Source organism: Anabrus simplex, chromosome 6, assembly GCF_040414725.1.
Source record: "Anabrus simplex isolate iqAnaSimp1 chromosome 6, ASM4041472v1, whole genome shotgun sequence".
In the NCBI taxonomy this organism is placed as follows: Eukaryota; Metazoa; Arthropoda; class Insecta; order Orthoptera; family Tettigoniidae; genus Anabrus; species Anabrus simplex.
Window position 1 is genome coordinate 197,103,210 of NC_090270.1, and position 22,733 is coordinate 197,125,942.

The following is a 22,733-nucleotide window of genomic DNA, read 5'->3' on the forward strand; positions in this document are numbered from 1 at the left end:
AGTAACATCGGTTGGATTATACTTCCAATTAGATTTCAGTGTTCGAAATATAAGAGTTTTATTGTTTAGTAGTTCATGAGCTAATGAGACAGACGTATACCAGTGTGTCAGGAAGGTGAGAACTGTGCTAGGATATGTGGTGACACATTGGTCTCACGCGGCCTATACAGCTGGAAGGTAATGTCAGTGGCCGCGTGAGACCAATGTGTCACCACAATTTTGACACAATGTTATGACTACAATTTTGGCCCAAGGTGACTAAAAGGTACATTTCTGTAATAAGGTGCACTATTTTATACTCTATAGTAAAAAAAGAAAGAATGGCCTGGATGGAATTTTTCTTTACTGCATATGTGGCACTTAAGGTGTTAATAAAACTAATCTACGTCAGTTCGGATATTTTCTTCATCACCACTTCTCACCTCCGACTTTAAGGCATCCTGAGTGTCAGTATTCAAATCGGCGACCCAGAAAACTATGAATTCGACACCATTTTTGATTATTTTTATTTCTAACTCCTCGTCGCTCCCCACCCCAAAGGGGTCTGAATTTGAACTTTAAAAAATCTGGACTGACACTATTCATCTCAGTGACCACGAAATCTATGGATTCGACACCGTTTGCGATTTTTATATCTCACTCCCCCATCGCCCTCCATGCAAAGGTGTCTAAGTTGGACTAAAAAAATTCCGAAGTGTCACTATTCACCTCAGCGACCCCCAAAACTACAGATTCGGCTCTTTTTTCGATTATTTTTACATCTCACTCCCCCTACCCCAAAGGGGACTATACTTGGAATTTAAAAATTCCTGAGTCTCACTATTCATCTCAGTGACCCTGAAAAACCATGGATTTTACAGCGTGTGCATTTTTGCGGAATACCCCTTCAACTAAATTTGGTACAAATATTACTTACTGTCTGTGAAAAATGCTGTGGGGGCAGTACACCGCTAGAAAATCTGCAGGAGTGGGTTAAATAGAAATTACTGACGAAAAAGTATCCAAACACCAAGAAGGGGTTGTGTTAGATTAACGAACGTTGGTAGACGTGGTTATACATCTGAAAGATGACGTTGATTCAAATTTCCCGCAAATCGCATTAAAGTGGAACTAGTTGTATATAAATATGGACATAATGATTTGTTGGATATAGTGACAGCACATTTTTCCCTTGACAAATCTTGGAAACATTTATTCTTTGCGCTGGTTACAGCTTTCATATGTTTTTGTCGCTGCTGAGCTGTTGTTCAACAAACTTCCTCGCTGTAGGTACTGAATCAAGAAGGCCATATGCCATGCGGAAGACTCTACAGTCTAAGTTCAAATGACCAACCTGTGAAAATTTCTTCTGTTTGGACTGTTTCTTCAAAGTGCACAGATTTGTAGTGTGATTGTGATTGTAAAACACAGTTTGAATCATATTTCTTCAGAAAGTCTCATTTCTTATACTTTAAATTCATATGCAAAAAGTGTACCAATTTTGTGATATGATTGCGAATGAGACAGTTACAAATATTTTTTCTAGAAAGTTCATGTAACTTTTTTGTCCTATGTTTTCAATTTGTCTATAGGCCTAGACCCTGATATGAGACAATGAACAATGAGTACACTATACAGTACAATATTGTGTTATTTGTACACGTGACACGATCAGAAAACAATAAATAATGTCATAATTTATTTATTGTGGGTGATATATTACAGTGACGTACAGGCTACGTGGTGCCACATCGGACTCGCAAATGGACAGGCCAAGAATAGATTCATGACGTACTGGCCACCTATTTTCATTTAACATACGTTTACATGTCAAGTGTGATGACAGTATAGCACCAAGGGGCCTGAGACTTTGAGAGTGCGCGTGAGTCCACAGCGGACTCACGCGGCCCGAATGGCATTAAGCTCTGTGAGACCACGTTGGTCTCACGTGGCACTCAAGGTGTTAACGAGAAAAAATAATCTATAAATAAAAATTGAAATTAAACACACAACAATAACTCTTATACTACAAAACAGCACTTCAAATATCAGTCAACGTCACAATAAAGATATCTACAAAAATTCGCGTCACATATAATTAGCCGGTAATAAAATACTTGAAAGTAAACAATCCATAAAGTGCACGGGAAGCACAGGGTATTATAGCTAGTATTACATAAATCGTCGCATCTCCACCACTCAGAAGTTCAGCCCTACTTACTCTCCTCTCCACTTCTCGTTAAGAAGCTCAAGACTTAATCGTATCTCCGGGAAGATTCAGCGGATTATTCGTTCCGGTAATAATATCGTTCATCCCTGGCCATGTACACTGTAATTCTGAGAACTCAGGAAAGCTGCTACTAGAGATTTTGTTGGAAAATACTTCCCTCGTTGCAATCACAGTTCCCCCTCTCAACCAGCACGTTATATGTAATCCGTCAATATTTGATCTTACGGCGTCTACCGGACAGAACATAAAATATTGTATGAGGACGACCAAAGTAAATAGAGTAATACCAGTTGGAAGTAATAGGCGAGTTTTATTGACCTCACTCTCAATACTTAAGATGAGGTCCTGATCAGAGCGTGACTGAGACACCTTCCAGAGGTGGGCTACTCAATTTGGGAGCGTAGAGTGACGATCAAGAGAAATAATAATAATAATAATAATAATAATAATAATAATAATAATAATAATAATAATAATAATAAAAGGACTAACCATCAAGTCAATTGTTTACCGTGGTCGTCAGTAGGCCAAATCGAATTATTATTATTAATAATAATAATAATAATAATCATTCCGACAAAGGATGCCACATGAATTTTAAATGAACAGTTGTACCGTATGTCTCTTAAACGTGGATACTAAATAAAAATGAAAAGAACCGCCCTGAAGTCTGTGAAATATGGTGAGAGATAAGTTGTCCTACACCACGAATCTAGATGCTATGAACCACCGGAGGTCAATTCTTCGCACAATCCAGAACCGATGTCTAGTATGATCGGGTCACTCAATACGCCACTGCGGAGAATTAATGAGAACTTCGGAGAAAAGCTTTATTGAAGAAAAATAACCAAAGAAGAGATCTAGAAATACCTTCCTCAAACAAATTCCAGATATAATCCAGGCACGAAATATGTATCAATGAAGGAAGCCGCAAATAACAGGATAATCTGGAAATGTGTTATGGCAACTCCAAACCGGTTATGATAAGGAATAATTAAGTTATTGGTCATACGTTCCAGTAACTAGTTTTGTGGTTTTTGGAGACACAGAACTGAAACCTGCAATCCTTAGGGGACACGTCCCCATGGGGCAATAGGGGCCCCAAATGATTTTGTTTCAAATATCCCGCTAACCTTCCCACAGAAGAACCTCACGGACCAGTAGGTAACCCAACCACTGGTGGCTTTAGAGTGATGGAAAACTCTCCATGCCCAACTGCACGGATGCTGAAAATAGGTAACTAATCCAACGGCGGATGAAGCAAAGGAGGCACATCTTGAGCGTTCAATTGATAAACAATCATCTGGTCCAGACAGTCATTTTTTTGCTATTTGCTTTACGTCGCACCGACACAGATAGGTCTTATGGCGACGATGGGATAGGAAAGGTCTAGGAATTGGAAGGAAGCGGCCGTGGCCTTAATTAAGGTACAGCCCCGGCATTTGCCTGGCGTGAAAATGGGAAACCACGGAAAACCATCTTCAGGGCTGCCGACAGTGGGGCTAGAACCCACTACCTCCCGTATTACTGGATACTGGCTGCACTTAAGCGACTGCTGCTATCGAGCTCGGTCCAGACAATCATGAGGCGAGTATCGCGCTGCAGCAGCCTCCAGCTCTGTGGTGGGGGATGATTTGAAATGAATGGTATTGAAAACGTGGAAATGTATTCAAAATTAAGAAGTGAAATGTCAACAATAAAATTTAAAAACCACGTTGACTAGATCATTTATTTCGACAATACCTATCTCGTGGTACGCATTTTACGTTAAAACTTGCGGCGTGACCTCGACACAGCACGTTAGAATTGTGTCTTTCATTTGAACAACCCTTAATTTCAACACTAGCTATTTCTTCTCTGTTTAGAGTTAGAAGAATAATATTTCTCTCGCATTTTCGGTTAAAGCAGTAATCAGCACCGGATGATTTGGAAGCGTTTATAGTTGACCTACTACCACTAAATTACTACAAACATTTACAACCGTACGGTTGGTTGGCAGCAGTTCTCCATAGGTTGCGGTTTTGTACCATTCTCTTCAGTTCTATATAAGATTGGCAACCCATCTCCTGCACCAGATGACCAATATATTCCAGTCTAGACCTTCCCCTGCAGTTTCTTCCTTCAACAAATCCCTCCAGGATTATGTGTCCATTCCATGTATTTCTTCTCTTCATCATATTCATTGACAAGCTCGGGGTTTCTACAACCTCTTCCCATTACTTCCTAAGTAGTAACTCTATCTGTCCAAGGAATTTTCAGTATTTGTATATGGCTCCATTGTTCAAAGGCTTCTACCCTCTTCTTCTCTGCCACGCTATTTTCGAGGTCTCGCGCTCCATACATACTATACTAGTGTCATGCAAAACACGCTCTATGCTCGGTTCAAATTTGTCGAGAATGGACATGACTGAAGCTTGCTTCTCAAGGCGAGGCGAGCTATAATCGTTCGACCTTGCCCCCTTGATAAGGGCTGCCTGGCCGAGGTGGTAAAGGCGCGCTCGGTTCACCCGGAAGGACGTGGGTTCGAATCCCCGTCAGGAAGTCGTACAATTTAAGAAACCAGATTTCCACTTCCGGAGGTGCATGTGGGACTGAGGTTCACTCAGTCTATTCCACAAGTGAGTACCAGGTTAATTCTTGGGGGCAAAGGCGGCCGGGCGTAGAGCTAACCACTCTACCCCATCAAGTGCCGAGGTTACGGATAATGGATGCCTTTACCTTCCACCCCTCCAAGGGCCGTCATGGCCTGTACGGAGATGAATTTGCTTTGCCTCTTGATACTCGCACCTTCCCCCAACCCCAGCCCCACCCGTCCATCCTTGTGTATCCGTACTCTGCTAAGTTTTTCTCACGTACCTTTATCTCTCGAAACATTACGATCTGTGTCAATGGTGGAGTCATGACTGGACATGAAACTGTCAATAATTAAACTGTGTTTCTACACTGTAGGACTTACTGAGTTGTGGCTGTATCGTATGCAAGCGCAACTGGAAATAATGTGGTAAATATCACTTCCGTCCGAGAAATGGTTAATGAAGTTCACGTACTGCCACGTGTATTCCTCCAGGCTAGCGTACCTTACTGCTCTATATTCGGAAAATAAATTAACTTTATTAATGCATAACCTATATATTTCACCACTAGCCCTACCAAATACATTTTGTATCAACTGTACAAATTAACACGTCATTACAACACAAAGTTAAATTTAAACCTCAAAATTAATGATAAAAGTCATCTTTGCATTATATGTGCAGAAACTCTGACAATTGGGAAATGAATTGCAAACTGATTCTTTATTGTTATTATGATGAATTAATAACAAGTCATTGACTTGGTCTGTGTCTAACCGAATCTTACGACCCGTGAATAGCATTCCAGCTTTACTAAAGTTTCTTTCGCTGCTTACACGGGTTGCTGCAATGCACAACGTACGTCCGGCAATTACTGACAGAATAGGCAGACTGATTGTATGTTCCTTCCACCAGCGCCTAAGGTCGTCATCTTCTTCGCCAGCATTCATATGGCAGTATACCCCTACTTCGTCATCAACAGCTGAGCTGTAGCTTATCCGTACTCTGAATTTTTTCTTTTTTAAAGGCTCTTGTAGCTGGTCGGTGCATGCGCAGTGAGAAGAGAAGGATCTACAGAGAGAAAATAATAAAATTAGCCATGAAGTAACTAAATAAGGTGTTTGATGGACGTTGGAATGCAGTTACTTAAGTAACTACACACAGAAAATTATATTACGAACCTCATTAATATGATGTTTTACAGATACGTCGAACTTAGTCCATTACGGCCTTTCCTTCATCTTCTTCTAATATTTTCAAGTGACAAAACGGAGGCCATAGAAAGGTAGAGTTGAGGGTTATACCATTTCACTTAAGAGCTTGTGAGTTCTGATATTTTTCTTATGTATTTCCTGAAGGTAAAATCAAGGTTAAATATAATATTAATGTAATAAATGCATGCATATTAAGTAGCATAAAGTGAAAAAGTCAGTCATTAATGAAAACCTCACAGTCTGATTCATTGACTGAGCAGTGACTTCATGAAACCACAAGAGTACTAAGTGAATTCTTGGTGCTGTTTCATGCTCCAGGTCATCTGTTGCTTCTTTGAATGGTTTAAGAAAAACTACCATCTGTTCCGCAAACTCATAACTGAAGCCGTTCAAATTTTGGAAGGCATTAATATTTCGCAACAATGCGACAGTTTGAGCATACTGCTTAAAAACAGAGTGTAATGTCTTATATAGGCTATTCCATCTCGTAATTACCTCTTGCTGTACCGTTGTTTGAAGCAAGTAAGGTCATCCTCGCTAGTCAGCAAACTTCGGTTCGAAAATGCCCTGTCGAACAAAGAGAAACAAACTCGGGCATCTTAGCTTACACGCTCCACTCACACGTGATGGTGGTTGCATATGCAATGAGGTTTATGGTGCTCCGTCTTGGTTACCCATGTTAAGTTCGAACACTGCACGTCAGTAATATATATGTTTTCACTCATTGTTTACTCATGATTTCAAGATCAAAAGAAGACCGTAGCAGTGTTCGTGGATCTGTCATCAGCATATGACACAGTCTGGCGAAAAGGGATGATCCTCAAATTTCTGAAGTTAATCCCTTGTAAGACGTTTGCCACCTTGCTGAATAATATGTTGGCTAATAGAATGATTGAAGTACACCTACACGGCAACATAAGTAAAACTTACAAATTGAGTGACGGATTACCACAGGGATCGGTACTGGCCCCATTGCTCTTCTACGTATATACAGCAGATCTACATTCAACTAATGCTAGGAAGTTTATATACGCTGACGATATCTGTTTTGCAGCCCAGTCTGGTGATTTTGCCGGAGCAGAAACCACACTCACTAAAGATCTCTGCAGAATTGATAATTATTTTAAAACCTGGCGACTGAAACCAAACATAACAAAAACAGAGGTCACCTGCTTTCATTTGAGCAACATACAAGCCAATAATGTCCCTCGGGTTCAATTCAGAGGTCATATATTGAAGTTCAATCCTCATCCAAAATATCTAGGCGTTACCTTGAATCGATCCTTGACTTGCAGCGAACATGTACGCAAAACATCTGCCAAGATCAAAACCCGCAATAACATCCTGCACAAACTCACAGGATCAAGCTGGGGCCCATCTGCATCCACCCTCCGAATTACAGCACTTGCGTTAGTATACCCAGTAGCCGAATACTGATGCCCAGTATGGCTCAACAGTGCCCATACAAAGAAGATAGACACTCAGTTAAACGATACAATGAGGACTATATCAGGAACCATCCAATCCACACCTTTGGATTGGTTACCAGTTCTTTCAAATATTCCACCTCCTCATCTCCGAAGACAAATGGCACTGAAGAAAGAATGGGTTAAATGCTGTGACAATCCTCTTCTACCAATACATCAAGACTGCCTACGTGAAGATCTCAGGCTGAAATCTAGGAACCCTTCTTGGTTGCTAGGAAAGAGGCTAGCCCAAGATGAATTTCATACTAACACTGCCTGGCGCGATGGGTGGGCAGCTTCAAACCCTGACACATTAGGTCTAATTTCGGATCCAGTTATGCAACCTTTTGGCTTCAACTTACCCAGAAAAATCTGGTCATCACTTAATCGGATCAGAACTCAACATGACAGATGCAACTTCTGGAAACACAAGTGGAAGATTACCAGCGACCCTTATTGCTACTGCTCTGACGTGCCTCAGACCGTTCAACATATCGTCACAGAGTGCCCACTGCGAAGATTCAGTGGGACAATAAAGGACATCCACGAGGCCAGTGATGAAGCTGTGAGTTGGATAACAAAACTGGACATTCAGGTTTAGCAGCAATCCAGATATTGATGAGCTCAAATGTATAAATGTTGTTTGTTTATTACGTACTTGTTCTGTGTGTATAGATGCAACTGTTTTCGCGTAATTGTACATATTTGTAAATAACCAAATTGCGACAATGTATCCTCATGCCATACGAAATATATATATATATTGCTTCCTCATTTTAAAGCTGATGTTTATAGATGTGGAGAGCATTCTCTTTTTATTGAAGGTTATCTTTTCCTGAAAAATTTTGGTGACCAGATCAATCAATCAATTAACACTGATCTGCATTTAGGGCAGTCATCCAGGTGGCAGATTCCCTATCTGTTGTTTCCTAGTCTTTTCTTAAATTATTGCAAAGAATTTGTAAATTTATTGAACATCTCCCTTACTTCTGTTATCATCTGTTATTTTTCTTCCTAATTAAGAAACCTCTTCAGCGTTACTGATCTGGTTCCCATGCAGAGCTATCTTTATTTTTCTTTGTTGCTTACTTATCAGCATTACTTTTGTTTTTCTGAATTCGTTTTCATGTTATATCCATATGTAAAAGTGCTGTTCATTACTTCCAGCATTGTCGTTAATTGTTCTTCACTCTCCGCTATTATTGCTATGTCGTCATCAAAACGAATTGTATCTATTCTCTCCCCTTGAATGTTTACACCACCCTTCTCCTTTGCTTCATCTACATCTTTCTGAATGTATCCGATGAATAGTACTTACACTATGTCTTATCTTTGCTTCTTTTTGTTTCCAATCGCAGTTTATCACCGACACTTCTTCTTTGTAGAAACTTCAGATAACTCTCTTGTCCTTATATTTGACTCCTATGTCTTTTAGTATTTTAAATAACTTATACCATTCTACTTCATCAAATGCTTTCTCTAGTTTCGACAAAAGCAACATAGTTTTCCTTACCCTTTCTTAGACGTTTGTATAATATTAGTCTTAGCATAAGAATTGCTTCTCTCGTACCACTTCCTTTCCTCAAACCAAATTGATCTTTAGAAAGTAGGAATGAATGAACGAATTATGTTTGTTAGAATTTTAGAAGCATGTCATATTAAACTAGTTGTACGATAGTACACATTTTGTTGCCTAGACCCTTTTTTGGTATGGGTAAAAGTGTACACTTATTGAATTCTGTAGGATTGTGTCCAATTTCATAGATCATGTGTAGAAGTCCATATAACGCATCCATAGAGTGGTTTCCTGCTGCCTTAATTATTTCAGCGGGTATATTGGCAATGCCTGGCGATTTTTTTTGTTTCTTTTTCTTTTCAGTCTGGTCACTACAGCCGGGCTGAGTGGCTCAGACGGTTAAGGCGCTGGCCTTCTAACCCCAACTTGGCAGATTCGATCCTGGCTTAGTCCGGTGGTATTTGAAGGTGCTCAAGTACGACAGCCCCGTGTCGGTAGATTTACTGGCACGTAAAAGAACTCCTGCCGGACTAAATTCCGGCACCTCGGCGTCTCCGAAGACCTTAAAAAAGTAGTTAGTGGGACGTAAAACAAATAACATTATTATTATTAGTCTGGTCACTCCCAAATTAATTTAACCCTCTATATAACACTAGCCTAATCATAGAGAAAAATGGAAGGGGTCCGACACATCGAAAAATTGAATTTGCCGGCCAAAGGATTTTTTTTTGCTAGGGGCTTTACGTCGCACCGACACAGATAGGTTTTATGGCGACGATAGGATAGTAAAGGCCTAGGAGTTGGAAGGAAGCGACCGTGGCCTTAATTAAGGTACAGCCCCAGCATTTGCCTGGTGTGAAAATGGGAAACCACGGAAAACCATTTTCAGGGCTGCCGATAGTGGGATTCGAACCTACTATCTCCAGGATGGAAGCTCACAGCCGCGCGCCTCTACGCGCACGGCCAACTCGCCCGGTACCAAAGGAATGCAAGGGCCACGAAGGCCTCAAGTGCTCTAATACCGTCGGGGTCGGAAAAGAACAAGAGTTGACCAAGGGAGGTCGGATAGGATAGATGGAAGTGAGGAACCTGGTACAAGTAAGTGAAAGCAATGCCAGGACTCGTCTAAGGGCCCCGTGGTCGCCAACCCACGCTCTTAAATATAGATCCCCAGAGGCCCCTTTTAGTCGTCTCTTACGGCAGGCAGGGGATACCGTGGGTGTTATTCTACCACCCCCACCCACAGGTGGATACCGTAGGTTACGCCATTGTTAGAATTCCACACAGTTCTCATTACGTATTTTTTTTCTAGTGTTTGGTAACTACGAATACTTTCGATGAAATGTGTTTCCTTATAGAACACGATTTGTGGAAATGAAACTTAATATTGGTTAATTCGAATTCACTTGAACAATTGTACGTACATCAGCCGCTCATACTGTTTGGCTAAAAGTCTAATCTTTCAATATACTTTGATAATATTCAATACCTTGCTTGCGGTCTGTCAGCATTGTAATTACGACGTCCTGTTTCCTCTGGTGCATAATTAAATTAATGGTAATAATTTCACTGCTAAAATGATATTATGTAAACTGAATACAATATTTTAAAATCACATACGCAGATAAATTACAAATTAAAGTAATATTACTAATGATTACTCCAAACCCCATCGCACAACAGCCCCGAAGGGCCAAAGGGTACCAAGCGACCGCTGCTCCACCCGAAGGCCTGCAGATTATGAGATGTCTTGTGGTCAGCATGACGAATCGTGACCGGAGCCGCTATGTCACCGTCAGATAGGTCCTCAATTATAATCACGTAGGCTGAGTAGACCTCGAACCAGTTCTCAGATCCAGGTAAAAATCCTTGACGTGACCGGGAATCGAACCCGGGGCCTCCGCGTAAGAAGCAGGCACGCTTCTCCTACTCCGTGGAGCCGGCGATGATTAGTCGACAAATTTCAAAACGTTGTACTATCCTCTAATGAACGTTATTGAACATCTTAACTATGTATACTCTGGAGTCCTCCTCACGAAAAATGTTTTCTGAGTTCTGGTAACAGACCCTCGGGTTCTTAAGTCACAGACTTTTGTCGATCTAGTCTCTGAAGTCCTTTACTTGCTATCATCACCAATTGTAGGATTGTATAGTTATCGTTACGAATCACGTGTCCGAAATTATTTAAACTTCCGTCTTGTGATAGATAACGAGACTTTTGTGTTTTGATGTAACCAATTTATCACCTCGGTATTGTTCAATTTTTCCGTCTATGAGATTCATAATATCTGCTGCTGAACCTACATTTCAGAAGATTCTAGTTTCCTCCACAAGACCTGGGATATAACCCACTCTTTCCGTTCCACACAACATTCAGGGAACATATCCCCTGATTATTGTATCTTAATATTAATGCTTAAGGCTACTTTTCTGAAGAGGGTGCTTTGTGTTTCTAAGTGGACACCATCCAGACTAGTCTATGAATTATGTCGAGAACCAATGTTCTTGGAAAACCTGAGATTCAGCCTGACACTGCCTTCAACGACGCCTTATCAGGAACTACTGCAAGAGCATTATCGAAAAAAAGCAGAGATTTGGAGTGATTTTTACTCTACTGACGCTATGATCAGCAGAGAATGGTCAGTTTCCAACTACAAGTTACGACATCTTGTTACTAGATTTGCGGTACATGGTTTTCACCATAAAGTTTGCCACACAACCAAGTTTCATGCACCTACCGTGAACTGTGTATGCTCTCTCTGCGATAATACTTGTGATCGTTACCATCTCGATAAGTGCCCGAAGAGGAAATCTTTGAAAGAATTATGCTACTAGTTATTTATTCCTTATTTATTGTAACATATGGCCATTGGCTGCAATAAATTCTATTTAATATTAATGTTTAAGTAGGTACTTCATTTAAACTAATATACTCCCCGCGTGCCCATTACTGACCTAACATATCTGTACTGCCGAATGCGTTCTATCTTTCTTTTCCCAACTTGAGCTGGGCCTAAACTTCCTCTTACTCGTCGACTATCATGAAGTAAGTTTTCTTTATGTTCACTCGGAGACCCCAGTTATTACGCGCTATTTTGACTCTTTCCAGCAAGACTTGGAGATCTTGTGAATTGTCAGTTAACTGCATCGTACAAACTTTATTTAATACCGTCCACCGAGGCTTAATTTACCTTTTTAGATGAATTAATTGAGTCCACATACGATAGCCTTGAACGTATGTCAACATTCCAGCAATCTTTCAAGGGTCAAGCAGTACAGCTGCAGCAATCCCGGCACGATCACTCAAAACTTATTGCAAAATGTATCAGTTAGACATTGGACAAGTCGTCCAAATTCCAACTGCGGTCCCTTAAGAACCACGCCAGAGTACACTTAGACAACAATGTTCCTTTCCGGAAGTAAGGAGAGACCCCTTACGGAGAAAACATGGCGAAAGGGGTACGTAAATGAGGAGGAGATAAATGGCCCTCCTTATCGGAGTCCAGCACAATCTCTTATAGAAAATTGAGAATCCAGGGAAATACAAAATACATCAATATGAGTATGAACAGAAATTAATAAAAATGAAATGTCGTATGGCTTTTAGTGCCGGGATATCCTAGGACGGGTTCGGCTCGCCAGGTGCAGGTCTTTCTATTTGACGGCGGTGGGCGACCTGCGCGTCGTGATCAGGATGAAATTATGATGAAGACAACACATACACCCAGCCCCCGTGCCAATGAAATTAACCAATTAAGGTTAAAATCCCTGACCCGGCCCGGAATCGAACCCGGGACCCACTGAACCGAAGGCCAGTACGCTGACCGTTCAGCCAATGAGTCGGACAACAGAAATTAATAAAAGCAAGGCAGAACTGGGCGGAATGTAAGGCATAGTTTCTCCCATTCACTAACATACTCACAGAACACAGGTGGCGTCAAAGGAAGAGAAGAGTATCTTCAGCAGTGCATTCATGAAAACGGAATCTCTCACATATATCCTAGAGAACTCCGTGCGGTAGACCTGACTCATAATTTATCACAGATGTCTTATCGAAAGACGCCAACAACTATTGGAAACGTAACCTCGCAGATCACTCCATACTGAGAACACATCAATTAAAACATTTTGCTGTCAACCCCGATGGCATGATAAAGCCATTCAAAGGTACGATATATACTAGCAAGATAATCATTCCTTTGAGCCATAAGCCCCATGACCAAAACATCCAGACCCAGTGAGCGAAATAATAAATCACAAGACCACATTCACGCAGACCATATAGTTTCCAGTCATAAATGAAACGCAGGCTATGAATTGCGTAAGAGAATTTTTAGCCAGACGAACAACTGAATAATAGCATAAGGCAAATACTGTTCTTAGTTTAGACCACAGCCGACAACCCTCACACCTTCTCCGATACGAATCCCATGGCCTAAGAGGCGACGTCATCATCTAGGAGGTCCGCCTTCCCCTGTCCCGGAATCCCTGGTCATCCGTATGTGCACCTATCTCCGAAGAGTTTTTTTTTACAAAAGCAAGTTTTCATTCCTTCCCTGAAGGGGGAGGCGGGCCACCTAGAAGGTAACGCCTTCTCTCTGGCCAGGGGTATAAAAAGAAAAATAATATCGCGGCCGATGTGAGCAAAATGGGCATGACTGTAGAGTCCGCCCCGCAATGTTAGTAACACGAAGCATTACTATGTGGCGCACCCGAAGTGACTGTCCTTTGTTTAATACTTAGGTTTCCACTAGTAGCGCTGAGGTAAGTAGATTTTCTTGTCGTGTGGACAGCATGCGCCGCGGCGATAGAACAAAAGTCCCTCGAAGGGAGTGTGTGGCCCCGAAAGGGCCATTGTTCTCATGACAGAGTTTGGCCTGGGTGTGCAAAAATACATTACAGTTGCTAAATGACCTTTCTTCTCTTGGTGAAAGCCCCAAGATTAAGGGAGGAATTCAGAAAGTGTAGGTTATCATCCGATGCCATGAAACTTTCAAACTTCGCGAGCCTATTTAACCCTTTTTCTTCTGCATTGGTTGTTAACGAAATCTCTGTCTCTCCATTGGTAGGAATGACGTCTTAATCTTCGATATATCGGCCAATAACCGTGATCCTTGGCAGCAGCAGTGGATAATGGCGCCTGGACCATTGCTTTAGGCGGGTGGATTGGTCCTTGGCATGCATATTGAACACATCTGTCCTCCATAATCGTTTCTAGGTAATAATAGCAGCATTCAAATTGTCATATCATGTTATAATTCTTGCCAGACGGATTCTATATTTCTACTGCAAAAGGCCATCAGAAAAGTCTGAAACCAGAGAAGACTCTCTGGTACCACAAAGAAGCTGCATTACAAATTAAGGCCTCCATCTTCCTCCCAAGGTCACAAAAAATCCCTAGAGAAGATGAAATGTAATCCCCGATAAAAGATGGAAACAAACTAAGGAAATGTGAATTCGAGATTGCTGCAACCTGGTGAGTAAAAGGTGACATACTTAAGACGTATCACGGTCGACTTCATTCGTCGCTGTAGCTGGAGCGCAGCGAGGGATCCATTCGGCCGTGGACGTATAGATTATTTGCCAACAGAAAGGTATGCTGTTTCAAACCAATAAAATAACTTAAAAAACAAAGGGATTAGAAAAATGATTTACATATATAGCTAACTGTAAGACAGACTGGCTCATTGCCAACAAATCTCGCTGATGTGAGAGACGGCATTACCGTCTAGCAGGCCCGCCGTACCCTGTCCAGGTACTAAATGAAAATTTTTACCCCCATTAATTGTCCCATTAAGACACTCGGATGTAATTATTCACTGACAAGTAGTGTTTCTGTACTTGTTTCAGATTCACTTGGAGGTGGGAGAGCGAATAAAGGCGTACTGGTGCGTCGCCGACTCTGAAAACCTTCCTCTGTGGCGGTTCCACGAGCTCTACATGCTGCTTCTCATCCTTGTGGTACCCACGAGTATCATGGTGATGGCATACAGTGCCATCTGCTGGGAAGTGTGGCGAGTAATGCAACGTCGATATGACATGACAAGTGGACAGGCGTAAGTTACTATTCCACATTCACATCTCTACTGAATATAACTTAAGACGAATGAGGTTGTTCTTTTTGCCCTTGTTTTAATCATCTGCGGACGGTAGGAAGGAATTAGCATAGATTCGGTACGATCTGCGCCAACTCAGCTTGTTGTTATACTAATTCAGAATTGTTCGAGTAACTGACTCCAGAGCAATGGTTCTCAAACTTAGTAGCTTTAAGGAGACCTTCTATATTATCAGTGAATAAGATAAGATTTTGGGGATAAATTTAAGTGAATATGAGCCGTAATATTAATATTTCTGTTATATTTAACGAAATTTAATAATATGAATTTTTAGCTGCCAATAATCAGGACATACATGTTAATGGCAAACTGTACAGTACCATACGATACGTAGATGATATAACACTGAAAACTGAAAATGAAGAAGATTCCAGTCAAATTTATAAACGACGCCCATATTATGGTTAGGGGAACATTAAAGGAAATTTTGCAACTTCCCATGGATGTCCCGAATGATATGATATACGCTGAAATGAAATTTAAAGGTCTGGGTTTATTTTGTGTATCATGGGAAATATATCTGCAACATATTAATGCATGCAAAATTTTGAAATCTTCCAATAACATTTTTTCATACTCGACGAGAAATCAGCATGAGTCTCGCAGCATTGAATGTAGCAGAAACAGAATCTATTCGAGACAAAGGGCATGGTTTTGTAGATACAAAGAAAGTTCGACTCGAACTGAGAAGAACAGATTCTGACAACTGGAGCATGAAAGAGAATAAAGGCGAAGGTGTAGTCCTGTTTAAACAGTATACTCCAGCGAATACGTGGATTCGTGATCATAAAGCATTGTCTTGCAGTGAATGGCGTGACGCAATAAAAATGAACTCCAATGTTTCTGCTGTGCGTACTGTACCTGGCAGATCCCAGGGCGTTGCCGCAGAAAGTTCGGAACTCTGTCACATGTCCTGGGAGCCTGTCCACATGGTGAATTACTGCGCACCTCATGCCATAATGTAGCCAGATCAATTATAGCTACCGCTTTGAGAGGACAAGGTTAGAATGTCTATGAAGAAGTACATGGTCGCTCCAACAGAGAAAGCGACGTATTGACATTACTGCTTTTAAGCCATTCTGTTCTGAAGTTTTCATCATTGATCCAACAATTAGATTTAAGACCAACGAAAACCAGCCGGAAGAGGTGGGTACAGAAAAAGGAATTTATAAGGAAACGGTGGACCTCTATAAGCGAAAGTATAAGCTCACATCCATCTCTGTAAACGGCTTGATTTTAAGTGCTCGAGGAACCATACCTACATTTTCTGTCAACTTCTGCAATACCTTTGGGCTGAATAAAGGTTTCATCTATAACATCGCGATTACCACACTCAAGAATTCCATCATGATCTTCAAGAAGCATGCTTGCGGACCTCAAATAAATGTTTGACATGCCTCACTCTAATGCCTACACTTAACATCACGATCACATTATCTACTGTATCCATATCCATTATTGTTGTTAAGGTACTATTTGTCTTTGGGCAACCTGCAGCTGTTGCAGGAAGATTGTATAATAATAAATAAAACTAAATAACATTAATGGTCCGCCTCAGTGGTGTAGTGATTAGTGTGATTAGCTGCCACACCCGGAGGCCCAGGTTCGATTCCCGACTCTGCCACGAAATTTGAAAAGTGATACGAGGGTTGGAACGGGGTCCATTCAGCCTCGGGAGGTCAACTGAGTAGAGGTGGGTTCGATTCCCACCTCAGCCATTCTGGAAGTGGTTTTCCGTGGTTTCCCACTTCTTCTCCAGGCAAATGCCGGGATGGTACCTAACTTAAGGCCACGGCCGCTTCCTTCCCTCTTCCTTGTCTATCCCTTCCAATCTTCCCATCCCCCCGCCAGGCCCCTGTTCAGCATAGCAGGCGAGGCCGCCTGGGCTAAGTACTGGTCATCCTCCCTAGTTGTATACCCCGACCCAGAGTCTGAAGCTCCAGGACACTGCCCTTGAGCGGTAGAGGTGGTATCCCTCGCTAAGTCCGAGGGAAAAACCGACCCTGGAGGGTAAACTGATTAAGAAAGGTAGAACATTAATGAATTGCTACAGGAGAGGGGGGACATGAGAATAAACAAAAGGAAGATCAAGATAATGGCCTGTACAAAGGATAATTACCAAATTTCCAACATGCTGATGGATGGATAAAAACTAGCTCAAATAAAGGAATACAAATATCTAGGAAGTCTGATGACATCTGACGGAAAACGTACAAGAGAAGTAAATCCCCGGTTTGCACAGAAGAAGTGAGTTTTTTTTCAAAAAAGAAATCTTAACTAACATCTAAGACCATCTATATAGAGGTACGAAAACACTTCGTGAAAAGTTGCGTGTGGAGTGTTTTAAGTTATGGCTCAGAAACATGGACACTGCGTAAAGCGGAGTTTTAACATTTCTACTTAAGTAGTGATTATTACGCGGATAATAATCATGACCGTTGTAACATTTGTACCATCGAAATACCTAGCAAGTTGCTGATAGCGACCTATCCCAGTACCGCCATTACGGGTACGGATGGCAATCGTTTGTTACAGATGATACAAACACACAGTGGCGCCGCATTCTCTTCAGGTGTTCACACATAGCTGGCAGTAGATAAAAAAAAATCTGATTTATAGGCCTAAGTTTCTCCTCAGTCGATCAATACGTTAACATTAGCTCTGTGTCTGGCTAAACTCTTAACGTGCTGGCCTTTGGTCACAGGGGTCCCGGGTTCGATTTCCGGCTGGGTCAGGAATTTTAACCATCATTGGTTAATTTCCCTGGCACTAGGGCTGGGTGTAGGCTATGTGTCGTCTTCGTCACCATTTCATCATTATTACAACGCGCAGGTCGCCTACGGGTGCCAAATCAGAAGACCTGCACTTGTCGGAAACGCCATTTCATTAGCACACCGCCTCGTTGGTTCATTACATTTCTTCTTCTTATTCTTATTCTTCGTTACCTGTTTACACTCCAGGGTCGGTTTTTTCCTCGGACTCAGCCTCAAGGGCAGTGTCCTGGAGCTTCAGACTCTGAGTCGGGGGATACAACTGGGGAGGATGACCAGTACATCGCCCTGGCAGCCTCACCTGCTATGCTGAACAGGCGGGATGGGAAGATTGGAAGGGATAGACAAGGAAGAGAGAAGGAAGCGGCCGTGGCCTTAAGTTGTGTACCATCCCGGCATTTGCCTGGAGGAGAAGTGGGAAACCACGGAAAACCACTTCCAGGATGGCTGAGGTGGGAATCGAACCCACCTCTACTCAGTTGACCTCCTGAGGCTGAATGGACCCCGTTCCAGCCCTCGTACTACGGTTCAAATTTCGTGTTAGAGCCGAGAATCGAACCCGGGCCTCCGGGGGTGGCAGCTAATCACACTAACCACTACACCACAGAGGCGGATGGTTCATTACAGAATACTTTTTTATACGTGCGACTGTTAACTGCACCATATTGTTAGTCAATCACTCCGGGCCGGGCTGAGTGGCTCAGACGGTTAAGGCGCTGGCCTTCTAACCCCAACTTGGCGGGTTCGATCCTGGCTCAATCCGGTGGTATTTGAAGGTGCTCAAATACGACAGACCCGTGTCGGTAGATTTACTGGCACGTAAAAGAACGCCTGCGGGACTAAATTCCGGCACCTCGGCGTCTCCGAAGACCGTAAAAGTAGTTAGTGGGACGTTAAGCAAATAACATTATTTAATCACTCCGGAATAACAGCTCTGTGCAATAAACACTGCCACGGACTACGCGACACGGGCTGCCATCTTTCGAATTGGAAGAGAACTTATAGAGGAGGCATTGGAAGCGGTCAGCGGTCCGTAATACACTGCCTGCTCGATATGCATGGAATAGCTGCTTCATATCGAGCAGGCAGTGTATTACGGCATGCTCACACAGTAAACTGTGAATATCCGGCCCCGCGGTGTAGTGAGCAACGCGTCCGCCTGTCACCCGGTGGCCCCGGGTTCGATTCCCGGCCGGGTCAGGGGTTTTTAATCGTAAATGATCAATAGCCCTGGCCTGGGGACTGGGTGTTTGTCCAACGTTCCTTTCCTCACATTCAAAACTTTACACTTCCGCCATTTACAAAATACACGCAGGTTCCTCACATATGGTGCAAGTAGGGGCAAAAGATCTTTCTAGGTCGACGCCCCGAACAAATAGCATAAAAAAACTGTGAGTGGTGGTGGTGATTATTGTTTTAGTTGAAAGTTCAACCTTCGAGAAAAGAAGGTATCGGCCAGAAAGCAAGGGCCTCGAAGGGCGTGAAAGTGAAAGGCTCCCTAGGCCTCGAGTACTCTAACACCGTCGGGGTCGGAAAAGAACAAGAGTTGACCAAGGGAAGTCTGATAGGATAGATGGAATGGTACTGAAAGTTAAAGGACTAAAGGGCCCGGAAATGAATCAAATTATGAGTCTTTAATAGTTCTAACAAACTTTTTAAAAACTTCGAAAATTCACTTCCGGACTAATTGCAGTTCCAGAGAAACAGCCTAAAATCGCTTGTTTCTTTGCTCGTTTTTCTTTTTTTACTCAAATCCTAGACAAATTAACTTATTTACATAATTATTTCCCTAATGTGTTCCTTGATTCAATACCCTCAGGAGTTTTTTTGATATTTTTGAAAAATGTCCACAGCGAATGTAGTTGTAAGGGCTTAAGTGAAACTCTGCATCGACTCACATTAGCGCTCGTAGTGGTGCTTAATTGAAACTCGACATTCACTCATGTTAGCGCTCGTAGTGGTGCTTAATTGAAACTCGGCATTCACTCACATTAGCGCTCGTAGTGGTGCTTAATTGAAACTCGGCATTCACTCACATTAGCGCTCGTAGTGGTGCTTAATTGAAACTCGGCATTTACTCACATTAGCGCTCGTAGTGGTGCTTAATTGAAACTCGGCATTCACTCACATTAGCGCTCGTAGTGATGCTTAATTGAAACTCGGCACTCACTCACATTAGCGCTCGTAGTGGTGCTTAATTGAAACTCGACATTCACTCATGTTAGCGCTCGTAGTGGTGCTTAATTGAAACTCGGCATTCACTCAGATTAGCGCTCGTAGTGGTGCTTAATTGAAACTCGGCATTCACTCACATTAGCGCTCGTAGTGGTGCTTAATTGAAACTCGGCATTCACTCACATTAGCGCTCGTAGTGGTGTTTAATTGAAACTCGGCATTCACTCATATCAGTGCTCGTAGTGGTGCTTAATTGAAACTCGGCATTCACTCACATTAGCGCTCGTAGTGGTAGAAACAAACTGTTAATCTAATCGACAGAATAACGATGATTAAGAAAAGGACTGCAATTTTGGGGAATAAATAAAGAATATATTCTCGTGTTATATTTTATTTACCTAAAAATTCGTAGCTCATATCCCTAGGATGTTTTCAACATTGAGTTGCTTGCCTGAAGGACTAGAACTGTGGAGTTTTCAATGGGAATGTTCTCTGGCTTCTCTCATTCTTCTCTTTGGACTAAGTCCTTGTGCTGAGTATCATCTCCACTCCCCATTGAGTGAAGGAAACTTGTTGTCCTTTGTACTGGTTCAGGATAACATAAACATTTCTGTATCACACATTTACTTCGACTCCGTATCTTCTCATATCCTACGTCTAAAATCAAAATAAAACACAAGCGATTTTGAAACCATCTTACCCCTATTTTTTAGCCGAGAATGTAAAATTGAAAATAGTTTTACAAAAGTTAAGCGAAAACAAACATAATAGAACTTACATTTTAAAATGCAGGGTTTTTAATAAAACGTATCTACACTTAAAATATGGTTAAAATGAATTACTAATAAAAGAATAAAGAAATCTATTTTGTGAAGACTACATAGCAATCTTTAAAATGTGACGGCTTTTTGTTTTACGTAATTCGCAATCCTTCGACTGCGGTTAATACTTCAACTTCCGGAACGACTTTTCTCTACTCGCTGCTTTCTCCACTAACCGAGAAATCAGAGAAACGAGAACCTACTGTGCTCATCCTTTCGTCTTCATCTTCGTCTATGCTGCTAAATTATTCGAAAAGCCTAAAGAAAGGAGAGTTAGTAAGAATTTCCTTTCCATTCGGAGATGTTGCCATGATTGCGTTTCCCATTTTATTTTGGACTGTCAAGACAAATCTTCCAAAATTCATAGAATATGTATCTCTAGGTCACCCACTTTAGTAACCTTTCCTTTTGGAATTCCTCTGTAATTTTAAACGACGGTTAACTTCCTTATACACTTAGTACCGTATCACGCAGAAAACGCCCAAAAAATAGTTCTGCTGGACTGGCACAGGTTGTTTCATGAATATGATTTGTGTGCATTAAAAGGTAATTGCTCGGTTCACAATGACAGGATTGATATTATTTTATATTTACTGTTGTCTTGTAATTCCGATAATTAGTCTTCGATATAGATCGACGGTATAGTGACATATTTTAATTTATAAAATTAATATTTCCAGTCAGATAAATAATTTTCCGTTTATTTCCTAACAACATTTTGTGCATCATTTGTTATCAGAACTTTTGGATGTATGCATGTATGTTGAGTAGTCACCCCGAAGGCTGGTTTGATCCTCAACAATTCCACCATAAGCTGGCATAGATGGCCTAGATATCACTGAAGATACATACTAGAGAATTGAGCAGTAAGTTAGTTTTCTGTTGCTTTCTCATAGAGCCACAATTTTTTGTTACATCTCAGTCTGCCAAGCCCACTAAAATGAATGCACAACCGACCCTATAAGCGACATTTTCACACCATTCGTAACAAGACTGACTGCATAAGGAATGGCATTACTTACATCGCTTACACCTCAACCACTTTCCTACTGTCAAATCCAAGGATGAGAGTGAGACAGATCACTGAAAGTAACACATTTAATCTAGCCCGTACCAAAAGACATAGTGTACTGTAATCACTAAGTCTCACCAGAAAAGCCATCACTAATGGATATCTGACAAAAGAATTATCACTTTCCTTCAAAATTAAAGTAGTAGTAGTTGTAGTGTTAACCTACATGGGAGCAACTTCCATAAATCGAATGTAATAATCCACCATAACCAGGAACGAAATACCATCTGTCAGCTGTGACTTTTCCCCCACGGTTTACTTGACAAACTAGTAGGCTGCACAGGTTCAGGTCTCTCCCGTGCTGCAACAATTAGGCAACCAATACAATTTTTTACAGTTTTTCAGCCGCGTTTTGCATACAAGACCATCAATCTTTTCATCTCAAGCGAGTTGTAGTTTCTACGATTCCTGGATGTCCTCCATGTGCAAACGAGAGAATGCGATTTCATGAGGATTAAGGGATTAGTTGCTGAGCACCGTTCAACAATTACCCACCGGCTCCATGGCTAAATGGTTAACGTGCTGGCCTTTAATCCAGAGGGTCCCGGGTTCGATTCCAGGCTGAGTCCGGGATTTTAACTTCCATTGCTTAATTCCGATGGGCTCTGGGGCTGGGTATGTGTGCCGTCTTCATCATTATAATTCATCACAGGTAGGGTCCCATCATCATAGACGCGCAGGTCGCATCTACGGCGTCAACTCGCAAGACCTGGACCAGGCGTCTTCGGAGGACACACACCATTATTATAACAGTTACCCATCTACTTCACTCAGTTCTGATTTTATTACTACGGAAGGAT

General features: G+C 41.7%; 1 protein-coding gene across 1 annotated transcript in view; it reads left to right on the top strand.

Annotated features, from left to right (window-relative positions):
* LOC136875931 (pyroglutamylated RF-amide peptide receptor-like) overlaps window positions 1-22,733 on the top strand; it is a 223,225-nt gene that overhangs the window by 113,410 nt on the left and 87,082 nt on the right. Inside the window, exon 4 of the mRNA XM_068228261.1 lies at window positions 14,829-15,034. Within this exon, the coding sequence (XP_068084362.1) occupies window positions 14,829-15,034 (206 nt within the window). The remainder of the gene's footprint in view (window positions 1-14,828; window positions 15,035-22,733) is intronic.